The sequence below is a fragment of the Phyllobates terribilis genome, unplaced genomic scaffold (genome assembly GCF_046119375.1).
Source record: "Phyllobates terribilis strain yellow unplaced genomic scaffold, ASM4611937v1 Scaffold_4__5_contigs__length_816908805, whole genome shotgun sequence".
Taxonomy (NCBI): domain Eukaryota; kingdom Metazoa; phylum Chordata; class Amphibia; order Anura; family Dendrobatidae; genus Phyllobates; species Phyllobates terribilis.
In genome coordinates, this window is record NW_027362764.1 from 360,396,927 (window position 1) to 360,409,716 (window position 12,790).

The 12,790-nt window shown below is 41.6% G+C and overlaps 1 protein-coding gene across 2 annotated transcripts in view; it reads right to left on the bottom strand.

Annotated features, from left to right (window-relative positions):
* The window catches only part of TRIP13 (thyroid hormone receptor interactor 13), a 121,662-nt gene that overhangs the window by 39,847 nt on the left and 69,025 nt on the right, over positions 1-12,790 (bottom strand). For both annotated transcript variants that reach the window (XM_073678440.1, XM_073678439.1), the window contains exon 7: positions 10,150-10,222. In XM_073678440.1, the coding sequence (XP_073534541.1) occupies positions 10,150-10,222 (73 nt within the window). The remainder of the gene's footprint in view (positions 1-10,149; positions 10,223-12,790) is intronic.

The window sequence follows — 12,790 nt, forward strand, 5'->3', positions numbered from 1 at the left end:
CATACCAGAATTGGGGATGAGGGGTGCCATGCATACCAGATTTGGGGATGAGTGGGCAATGCTTACCAGGATGGGGAAATTTACCAGTAGCCGCTGCATTTCCCACCCTAGGCTTATACTCGGGTCAATACGTTTTCCCAGTTTTTTTTGTGGTAAAATTAGGGCCTAGGCTTATATTTGGGTCGGCTTATACTCGAGTATATACGGTATTTACAATACTCTTTGAATTATAATACTGATTCATTAGAGGTTGAGCTTTCAAATATGAACAGTTTCAGTGTTCAAAAGTTGTTTTTTTTTTCTAATTACTGGTACGAGACTAGCAAATCTTTTCTAATGTGTATATAAGGTTCAGCTCATTGGTATACTCTAAGTAAGTAAGGGGGATCTGTATCCTTCCAATGTCTTGCAATAGTGATTTTGGCTGGGTTTATAAAATGAGGGATTATTGAGCTTGTGTATCTAGGTTGAAAAAGGTTAAACTAAGTGTGAGGTCTATTTTGATTTTAAAGATCTGGTCTATGTAATGTATTTCGTAATGACTTGATTTTAGGGCAAAGGAACCAAATGTGTGAGGGGTCTTTGTTACATCTCCAACATTTTGAGGATTACGAATTATCAATTTTGTGTAAAGATATCTGGGGTTCTGTACAATCTAAAGACAATTTTATAACTGAGTTCTTGATATTTTATTGATATTGAATCTGAGTATTTTTTTTAAATGTTTTTTGTTTTTTTCTGGGGTAAAGAAAGTAATTTGTTTTATTTCCCATTTTTTTATGTAGGAAGGTATTTCTTATTTATTACATAAACTCTTATAAATTTTTGATATTTTCGTTTTTCCACTATTTTGTAAGAGCAGTTCTCGCAAAGTATTATCACTGGTTGGACTTGATATGTCAGGTATGTGCAATATAGTTATGCTCTTAAAGGGAACCTGTCAAGTTCGTCGTGCCCCAAGAACCCAAGAGCAGTTGTGTCTGTATTAGCGATGAGTGAACCCGTGGTTCGACGAAAATACAGAAAAAAGTTTGCTTCGGGTCCAAACTTGACCCCGGACCCAAACCCAATACAAGTCAATGGGGATCCGAACTTCAGTGCTTTAAAATGGCTGTAAAAAGGTAATACTCAGGGCTAAGGGGCTGCAAAAGGAAGCTAAATGGGAGTAAGAGCAGGACAATTGCCCTGCAAACAAATGTGAATAGGGAAATAACTTAAAAAGGTTCTGTCACCATAGCAATCATGGTAAAATAGGAAGTAAATGAATAACAAAAATTGTAACAGTGCCTTGACAGAGACTGAGGCTGGCTACTACCAGTCCAGTGCAATACAGTAAAATACACACCTAATGTAACCTTAGTTCACAGTCTCCAGGTGTTCCAGCAGCTGGAAACTCCAGTAACATTAAAATGTCCCTCAAAGTTTCCCATGAGGTTTCCGGGCCTTGCAGCTGCCGGGAGACCTGAGTTCAAGCTACCGGGGCTCACAGTAGCTCCAATGCCGGGCTGTTGAATGCTGGAGTACAGAATGCCGTACTAGCGGTCGTTCCTCAGTCCGGCACTGGCAAAGCAAGAGAAACAGCTGCTATGAACTCAGGTGACCTTACTGTCATTGTTAATAAATAAAAGAATAAATGGAAAAAACGACACGTGGTACCCCGTAATTTTCATAATCAGCAGAGGGAAAGCCGATGGCTGGGGGCTGATATTAATATTCTGGAAAGAAGACAATATCCATACAGGTTCCCAGACTATTAATATCCGCTCACAGCTGTTTGTTTAGCCTTTACTGGTTATTATATGGAAATGACCCAAAAAAATGACATGGGGTCCTCCCTTTAATCCATAACGAGCAAAGGCTAAACAGACAGCTGCGGGCTGATATTAATAGCCTAGGAAAGGGCCATGGAGATTGGCCCATTCCCAGACTAAAAACACCAGCCCTCAGCTGTCCTTGTGCGGTGGCAAGTGGGGTAATAGTTTTGGGGTTGATGTCAGCTTTGTATTGTCAGCTGACATCAAGCCCAGGGGTTAGTAATGGAGAGGCGTCTATAAGACACCCCCATTACTAACCCCATAGTCTTATTGTAAAAAAAAAACCCAGCCAGAACAATGTCCTTTAATTGAAATGAATACACCGACTCCTTTATCTGAAATCAAAATAAAAAGCAAAAGTTATATTCACCTTTACGCCTAATCTATTGATGCCCATGTCCCCTGTAATAGACAACAAATAAAAAAACACCATATTTCTCACCTGTCTGACGAGAAGATAATCCATTTGTCCCTTGCCGAGTTCAACTCTGCTGCATGTAGACGGCTTGCTGAACGGTGGCATCATGCGACCGTTCAGCCTGCCATCCAAAAGAGACACTGAGCTGCGCGTGATAGTGAGAAAGGTAACTGGAGTTCATGGCTGATGAACCCCGGTTACCTCATTTACGGCACCACAGGCTGTGTGAGAACTTTCTCGTGCAGTGAATGGTGACGAAAGTGAGGTGACCGGGGTTTATCAGCTATGAACTCCGGTGACCTTTCTCATGTCACCGCTACACATTGCAGGAGCGTGAGTATGCAATCCAAATCTTCATGGGACAGATATGGATTATCGTCGGGACAGCTGAGTAATATGGAGCTTTATTATTTTTTGTCTTTTACAGGGGACATGGGCATCAATGGATTTGCTTTTTTTATTTTCATTTCAAATAAAGGTGTCAGAGTATTTAATTTAAAAAGGCTTTATTCTGGCGGTGTTATTTTTACAATCTAACTATGAGGTTAGTAATGGTGATGTCTTATAGCCACCTCTCCATTACTAACCCCTGGGCTTGATGTCAGCGGCCATGAAACAGCAGACTTCAACCCCAAACCTATTACCTCACTTGCTACTGCACCAGGGCAAGTGGGAAGAGCAGGGCAAAGGGCCAGAATTAGCGCATCTAATAGATGCGCCATTTCTGGGGCAGCAGCGGGCTGTTATTTTTAGACTGGGGAGGACCAATATACATGGCCCCTTCCCAGTCTGAGAATACCAGACCCCAGCTGTCTGCTTTAGCTTGGCTGGTTGTCAAAAATGGGGGGTCGGGGGTCCTGCGCTGTTTTTTTTAAAGTATTTATTTAAATAATTACAAAAAAACAGCAAGGGACCCCTCTATTCTTGATGACCAGCCATGATAAAGCTGGTATATAGACACAACTGCTGGTGATACTGGGGGCATGGGGGACCTGACAGGTTCCCTTATAGAGCATAACTATATTGCACATACCTGACATATCAAGTCCTAGATATTCTTGGTCATTTAATCTTAGGTCAGCAAAGAGATCTTTTTTAAAGTAAGGGCCTCATCGATATTAGGTATTCAATAGGTATTTTAGTTAATTTCTCTGATGTTTTAATCTTGTTTTTAAGTTTTTTTTTTAAAGAATCAAATATATGAGGAGTGGCTTAGTTTTTATAAAATAATTTATTATTTCACAGTATTTAAATCTATTATGGTATGTTAACCATAAGTAATGTTTATATTTCCTTTAAAGGGACCCGACAGGTCCCACATGCTCCGCAAATCACCAGCATTTGTATAATTCTTTATAAGCAAGCTAACCTTTTATTATGTATGACACAAAAACAGGTCTTTAGAAAAATATTTTGAAAGACCGTTTTTCATATGCATATTAACCTTTTGCCTAGTCGATGGAGCGTTTGTTTTCCCAGGTGAGCTTCAGAGGCGTTGTGCCCATGTCCAGAAGCAAAGAAGAAGCTTGATCTTTGGCTCCTCCATTGATGTCAGGTTTCTTCTGTTTCCCGAAATGCGCACTGCTCCTCTGAAGCCAAGGAGCATACACCCGGCTTCAGAGGCACAATGACTTGCATGAAAGAAAGTCACATACGCGAGGTTTGCAGAGAGCTGACGATGGTGCAGACTCTTGCAAATCATGTTATTATGCCCACAGGGGTGTGGTGACATGCGGAGTGGGACGACTAGTCTGGGGAAACCAACACCACATTGACTAGTCAAAAGTTATTTTGCATATGAAAAACCTACTTTAGAAATACTTTTTCTAAAAATCTGTTGATGTGTCAAATGTAATAATGGGACTGTTAGGCAGGGTGTTCATAAAGGAAGAAATAAATGCTGGTTGTTTGGGTGGCATGAGGGACCTGTCAGGTTACTTTGATGAGAAATAATCTCTAGCTCTATCCAGACTTTTCTGTGTGAAGTATGCCACTCCATGATTTTGGCTAAGTGGGGGTAGAGTTTATAATATTCAAAGTCTGGGAGACCGAGGCCTCCTGAGTTTTTAGGTTTTAGTAATGTCAAATCTTTGATTCTACAGTATGTCCTTTGTTTTGCCATAAAACTTTGAGATGATGTTTTTAAGTTTTTGGAAGAATGTTCGTGGGATTTCCATGACCGGCCTTAGCTCTATGTGCGACTGCACAGGGTGTCGGCCACCAGACGGCAGTGGAGGACAACAGCGAGTTACCCTGTCTCTGTGCCTCCCACTGCCATACTGCCCCAATCAACATCTATCAAGAGCATGTTTTATCTACAGCTACACCTGAGCTGTGGGGACAGGAGGCATCCCAGCTACCCAGCACACAACTTAAAAAAGATCCCATTGAGAGGACCAATTTTGTGTGAGAAACCGTTCTTCCATCAGTGTGGCATCTTTTTTTTCTTATAAAAAAAAATAAAAAAATTCAAGATCCTTTTAATTATTAAACAGTATATAAAAAAGACAACACTCAGATGTTTACCAATATTATCAGTTTTCTTCATCTGAATGGGCAAGTTTGATCCACAAATTGGATGAAAATGTGTATGTGAACATGCCCATAGAATGTGAAAAATACAGACCATATAAAAAACAAACAACCTCTAAAAGAAATCTAAGAGAGGCTGTCTAGAATTATTAGAACTGTAGAAAACTGTGTGATAATTGTTATGAACAATGATCAATGTGAGTTAAGAGTAACAGAGAGTGGATAGGCTTAGAGATAGGTTTAGCAGGCAGTATCTGCATGGTAGGCTTAGCATATGTGCACACATAGTTTTTTTTTAAAGAGTCCTTTAGACTCCTTTAGTCTGCTCCCAAAAAAAAAAAAAAAAAAAAAAAAAAAAAAAAAGAATGATCTTCCTCTTTTAGTTTCTTTGAACATTATCGCTTCTCCACATACAAATTAGAGAGCTTGAAGGGGTTTTCCAGCATTTCAATATTGATGGCACTTCCTTATCCAGCACGGTGGCTCAGTGGCTAGCACTGCAGCGCTGGGGTCTTGGGTTCAAATCCTACCAAGGGCAACAGCTGCAAGGAGTTCCCTATCAGAGAACATCTGATAGGGAATGTAGATTGTAAGCCCCAATGGGGACAGTGCCGATATTGTCTGAATTGTAAAGCGCAGTGGAATATGTTGGCGCTATATAAATAAAAAGATTATTATCCTTTGGATAGTCATCAATAGATCTTTTGGGTTCTAACACCCGTTATCCTCAAGCTCAGCTGTCAGCAGGTCTCAAGTCACCCGGAAGTGCAGCAGACCACAGTTCCATTAACCATGTATGTGTTTTGAGTAAAACAATGAGGAGAGGGACACCAAAGAGCAATTTTGCACAAGGCACCATTTCGCCTAAGGCCGGACCTGGGGATTTCTATCTGTAAATCTTGTGGGGAGAGTAATCTTTTTTATTATATTGATTCTACCGAACCAAGAGATGGCAGCAGAATTCCATGAGGAAATATCACTTTCTATTTTGTGGAGTAATGCTTTAACATTTAGGCCATATAAAGAGGATGGTGAGTTACTAGTTTAAATGGGTATTCCCATCTCCAAGATCCTATCCCAACATGTAGTAGGTGTAATAATAATAATTTAGCAAATACCTCCAATTAGAAATGTAGTATAGTTTTTCTGATTCCCTATGTCTCATTCCTCATGTGCAGGCACTGCAGAACCTTAGGTATCCATGGTTACGTCCACTGATATATTACCAGCCAGTTGCTAGTGGACGCAACCATGGATACCTAAGGTCCTGAAATGCCTGCACATGAGGAAACTGACATAGCGAATCAGAAAAACTATACTACATTTCTAATTGGAGGTATTTGCTAATATTATTATTATTACACCTGCTACATATTGGAATAGGATCGTGGAGAGGGGAATACCCCTTAAAGCCCCAGATATCTTATTGAGAAGCAATTGTTTTTGAAGGGAAATATTTGGTTATTACCTGCCAATTTTCTACGTCTATATTGAAATTTAACAGATCAGATTAGGAATAGTTTATTTCGATATAAAGCTGAAGGGTTTAATCTCTCAGAGTAATCTTTTGATTGATTATTGGGGGTTGGTGAGAATAGTAAATAATCTGCAAAAGCAACTGTTTTATGTTCTGTCCACATTTCAAGCCATTAATGTCAGGGTGTTGCCTTATTTTGTGTGTAAATATTTCCATAGTATAGGGAGCACATAGAGTTGAGATGAGAGATCTCTGTCTGGTGCCATTTTTCATTTCAAAGCTGGGGAAAAATACATTGTGAATTTGTAGTTTAGGTGAAGGGTTGGTGTACAGAACTAATATTCTTTTGATAAAAAATGTTTGGAAATGAAATTTCTACAATGTTTGTTCTATAAATGTCCAGCAAACATGACTGAATGCTTTATCTGCATTAGTTGTGAGGATAGCTGCCTGAATATATGTTTGTTTTGCTAAATGTATGCCATTCTATATTCTGATTACAGTTTTGCTCAAAAGTTTACATACCCCGGCAGAATTTTCCCTTTCTTGGCCTTGTTTCAGAGAATATGAATAATAACAAAAAAACTTTTTCTCCACTCATGGTTATTGGTTGGCTGAAGCCATTTATTATCAAACTACTGTGTTTTCTCTTTTCAAATCTTAATGACAACCAAAAACATCCAAATGACCCTGATCAAAAGTTCACATACCCAGTGATTTTGGCCTGATAACATCCACAAAATTTGACACAAATGGGTTTGAATGGCTACTAAAAGTAACATCCCCACCTGTGACCTGTTTGCTTGTAATCAGTGTGTGTGCATAAAAGCTGAGAGTTTCTGGGATCCAGACAGACTCTTTTGCATCTTTCATCCAGCCACTGATGTTTCTGGATTGTTATTTATGGGGAAAGCAAAAGAATTGTCAACTGATCTACGGGAAAAGGTAGTTGAACTGTATAACACAGGAAAGAGATACAAAAAAATATCCAAGGAATTGATAATGTCAGTCAGCAGTGTTAAAACGGTGATTAACAAATGGAAAATCAGGGGCTCTGTAAAAACCAAACCACGGTCAGGTAGACCAACAAAAATTTCGGCCACAACTGCCAGGAAAATTGTTCATGATGCAAAGAAAAACCCACAAATAACATCAGCTGAAATTCAGGACTCTCTGAAAACTAGCGATGTGGCTGTTTCAAGATGCACAATAAGGCTGTCATTTAGGGCCAGGAGCGTGGTTACAGCGGAAGCTCTGTATTCTCAGAACAATGAATGAACCAACGCCGCTCCCGCCTCCATGACTGAAACCGAAAGCTGCTTGGGAGAATAAAGCTAATTTTCTTCCCGCTGCATTCGGCTGCATGCAGGCGCTGGGCAGCTTCCTGCTGCATTCAGATTCATGCAGGCACCAGGCAGCACAATAACGCTGTTAACCTGCAGATTACCCGAAAACCTGCAGGTTAATAGCGTTATTTCTGGGGACAGGTTCCCTTTAACATAGCACAAAAACGTACCAATAAAATGCTCGCCACCCGGGCGTAGAACGGGTTCAATAGCTAGTGCTGGTATATGCCCCCCCAGCCTGGTCGTCCATCCTCTTATATGCTCCTCCAGCCTGGTGCATGCACCCCCAGCCTGGTCCCCAATGCTATTAAATGCTCCGCCAGCATGGTATGTGCTCCCCTAGCAAGGTATATGCACTCCATCCTGGTATATGCTCCCCCATCGTGGTATGTGCTCAAACAGAGTGGTATATGGTCCCACATGCTATTATATGCTCCCCCAGCCTGGTCCTCCATCCTGTTATATGCTCCTCCAGCATGGTACCTGCTCCCCCAGCCTGTTCCCCCATCCTATTAAATGCTCCGCCAGCGTGATATGTGCTCCCCTAGCCTGGTATATGCACTCCATCCTATTATATGCTCTCCCACCCTGGTCTTCCATCTTATTATATGCTCCCCCAGCATGGTATATGCTCCCCATCCTATTATATGCTCCCCCACCCTGGTCCCCCATCCTATTATATGCTCTTCCAGCGTGGTATATGTTCCCCAATCCTGGTCCCCCATTCTATTATATGCTTCTCCATCCTGGTATATGCTCCCTCACCCTGGCACCCCATCCTGTTGTTCCATAGATACAAAAAAACCACACTCCTACTTACCTTTGCCCCGCTCACCTGCACCGAGTCGTCTACGTTAAATATTTAAATAAAATGGTGCTGGAGTCCGCGCATGCCCATACCGTACTATCTGGCGTCATTTTGTTGAAGACACTGGGTGCAAATTTGTCTTCAATAAAATGCTGACGGAGACAGTGCTATGCGCAAGCGCTGACTCCAGCTTCACACTCCTCCTTCAGACTCGCCAGAGATCGGGGTATGTGGTCAGCGCCTACACATACTGCGGTCTCCGGCGCCACACTCCTCCTCCAGCATCGTCCTCCTCCCAGTGTATTAACGCTGAATGTGTCCTTCTGACCCTGGACGCAGTGCGCAGGCTCAGTCTATACAGGCTTCAGAAAACAGGAAGAAAAATTCCAATTGTGGTCAAATTGCAAAAAAAACGCAATTCTGACATTGTTTTTTTAGGAATTGTTTTTACAGTGTACATTGTGTTGTCAAAATGATCTGGCAATGTGATCAGTACGATTATGGCAATACCGAATTTGCATAGTTTTTTTTTATTATTATTGTAGTGGTGAAAAAAAAAAAGAAATGTGAAAAAAAAATTTTTTGATGGCATAGTCATTATGCGAGACCCGCAATGCTTTCATTTTTTGGTTGCTAGGACTTTGTAAAGGCTTATTTTTTACAGGGCAAGACAATGGTTTTATTGACACCATTTTGGGATAGATGTGACATTTTGATCATTTAAGTCTACCTTCAACTTTAAAAACTATCTATATATATATATATATATAATCGTCTAATTCTGTCTGTAACGGAAATCCGGCGTCGCTGATTGGTCGCGGGCGGCTGGCGCGACCAATCAGCGACAGGCACAGTCCGGCTGCGAATTGGCATGGGATCTGAACCACGCTTCGCTGATTGGTCGCGGCCGGCCGCGACCAATCGGCGATATTGGAGCATCTACTTTAAATTAAGCCCGTAATGTATCCCCCGGGGCCCCTAATGAATTTCGTAAATGAATGGGGTGGATGGCGGGTGTGACGCGATAGGGATAACCCCGCCCACAACCCGTCACTCACCATGGAACGCGGAACAGGAGACCCCTGGCTGCAGCCGCAAATAGTCGTGACGTAAGCGGAAGCAAGAGCCGGCTGTAGCCGGGGGTCACGTGATGCTTGTTTCCAGTCAGCGAAAGTGCCGCGCACAGGGAGTATTGGCAAAATGAGGTATTTACGAAATTCATTAGGGGCCCCGGGGGGATACATTGGGGGGTTAATTTAAAGTAGTGGACAACCCCTTTAAACCCCGCTTCGCTGATTGGTCGCGGCCGGCCGGGTGCGACCAATCAGCGATATTGGTGCGCAATTTAAACCCCGTTTCGCGGATTGGTTGCACCCGGCCGGCCGCGACCAATCAGAGATATTGGCGCTGAATTTAACCCCCAGTCACAGCACGACGTAGTTCACTCACGTTTACTGAACAAGTTCTGTCAGTCACAGTGCCACGTAGTTCACTCACGTTTACTGAACAAGTTCTGTCAGTCACAGTGCCACGTAGTTCACGCATGTTTACTGAACAAGTTCTGTCAGTCACAGCGCGCTGAACATATACTTCTTTACTGTACGCTATCACGATTTACGCTTCCCGTCTTCCAATGGGTCGTAAGCAAAAATACGCCAATGAGGATGACAGAATAAACTACGGTACATACATATTCTAGAATGCCCGATGCGTTAGAATTGGGCCACCATCTAGTAAATTATAAAATGCAATACCTGCATGACAATCTGATGGACAGCTTCTGAGCCAATGCTTTGCAAAGTGATGTTTTCCCAGTACCAGGTGGGCCTAATGGACAACAAGTAAAAACAAGGCATGTGACAAAATGGCAGAATATACAGGTAGTTATTTTATAAATCGAGCTTTTTCTAAATCAAGATCAAAGCCCCAATTCTTCATTGCGGTTTCTCCAGTTTCCAAGAGTAATTTGCTCTTTTTTAGTGGCTTTAGTAACTGCACCTTATTCACTCTATATTTTGCACTACTTTTTCCCCCCTCAACAACCTTGCTAACATAGATGAAATGTGATTTTTACCAAATGTCACATTTTTTTTGACTCCTCTTTCTCTAATCCAGAGGTGCACCACATTTTTTGGTCCAAGGGCCATAGTGCCATACTGAACCAATCCCAAGGGTCGCCAAAGAATTGAAAGTGTTACTTATATGAATACATCACCAGAATCACCATTAGTACATTAATACATCACAATAATCAAGTTTTGAGTAGCTGAGAAGTATTTGGAAAGTTTCTGCACCAAATAAAAAATCAGTGTGAACATACGCTAACCTAAGCTGAATTTTTGGTATCAGAAACTTGCCAAATTCTCCTCATACTCTCAATGTCTAGGTTTTGAGTATTTTTAAAGCGCACCTGTTAGCAGGATTGTGCTTGGCAAACCACATACACTGTCAGCACTATCAGGTGGGTGCCATTATACTGAGTAAAATGATACCTTTGTTGACAAAATCGGGTCCAGTGGTTCTTGTGTAATCTTTATTTTCATTTCTACCATAATACTATGCTCGTGCTCTGGTGCTCTCATTAAGTATTCATGTATTCCTATCGGTGCCTTGTGACCGGTCACTATGCTTTCAGTGACCTGCCTACTATTTTACATACTGACTTTGTATTTTCTGTGTCACATTGAAATTTACATTGCTCAAGATGGCCGCCAGCGCATTCTCAGTAGCATCTCTCGTTTGCCAAGAGATGCTACTGCGCAAGCGCCATTTTGCTTTGCAAAAAGTATTTGGGTGCAGCAATATGGTGCGGCGCATGCGCAGTTGCAACTGAGACATGCTACTGCGCAAGCGAGGCTGGCGGGGGCAATATTGCTGCAGGCAAATTTCTTTTTCCTCTAGCAAAATGACGTCCGCGCATGCGCAGTAGCTAAGTGCCACAAGCGGCGCCATGTTGCTGGAGGAAAAATAAATTTACTTGCAGCAATATGGCCGCCGCCCGCGCTGTAGCATTTCTCGGTTGCCGAGAGATGCTACTGCGCACGCACGGCGCCATATTGCTGCACCCAGATTCTCTTTCCAAAAGCAAAATGGCGCCTGCGCGTGCACAGTAGCATCTCTCGGCAAACGAGAGATGCTACTGCTCATGCGCAGGCGGCCATCTTGGTGAATGAAAATTTCAATGTGACACAGAAATTACAAAGTCAGTATGTTAAATAATAGGCAGGTCACTGAAAGGACAGTGATCTATCACAAGGCACAGAGAGGAATACATGAATAATAATAAATTACTGATAGGGGTTTGTTATAAGTCTCCAAAAATAATGGAAGCAGCGGAGAATATTCTCATAAAGCAAATAGATGAAGCAGCGACTCAAGGAGAAGTCATTATTATGGGGGACTTCAACTACCCTGAAATACATTTGGGAACAGAAACCTGTAGTTCCAGCAAAGGTAATAGGTTTTTGACAACTACAACCCCTGGCAAAAATTATGGAATCACCGGGCTCGGAGGATGTTCATTCAGTTGTTTAATGTTGTTGAAAAAAAGCAGATCACAGACCTGGCACAAAACTAAAGTAATAGCAACTTTAGGGATTTAACAAACACTAAAAGAAATCAAGATTAAAAATGTGGTACTCAGTAAGGGTTTTTTTTTTTTCAGACCAAGAAGAGGGAAAAAATTATGGAATGACTCAATTCTGAGGAAAACATTAAGGAATCATGAAAAACAAACACACAAAAGAACACTCCAATACATCACAAGTATTTTTTTGCACCACCTCTGGCTTTAATAACAGCTGCAGTCTCTGAGGCATGGACTTAATGAGTGACAAACAGTACTCTTCATCAATCTGGCTCCAACTTTCTCTGATTGCTGTTGCCAGATTAGCTTTGCAGGTTGGAGCCTTGTCATGGAGCATTTTCTTCAACTTCCACCAAAGATTTTCAATTGGATTGCAATCCGGACTATTTGCAGGCCATGACATTGACCTTATGTGTCTTCTTTCAAGGAATATTTTCACAGTTTTTGCTCTATGGCAGGATGCATTATCATCTTGAAAAATGATGTCATCATCCCCAAACATCCTTTCAATTGATGGGATAAGAAAACTGTCCAAAATATCAATGTAAACTTGGGCATTTATTGAAGATGTAATGACAGCCATCTCCCCAGTGCCTTTGCAGACCAATATCATCAATGACTGTGGAAATTTGCATGTTCTCTTCATGCAGTCATCTTTATAAATCTCATTGGAACGGCACCAAACAAAAGTTCCAGCATCATCACCTTGCCCAATGCAAATTTGCGATTCATCACTGAATATGACTTTCATCCAGTCATCCACAGTCCATGATTGCTTTTCCTTAACCCATTATAACCTTGTTTTTTTC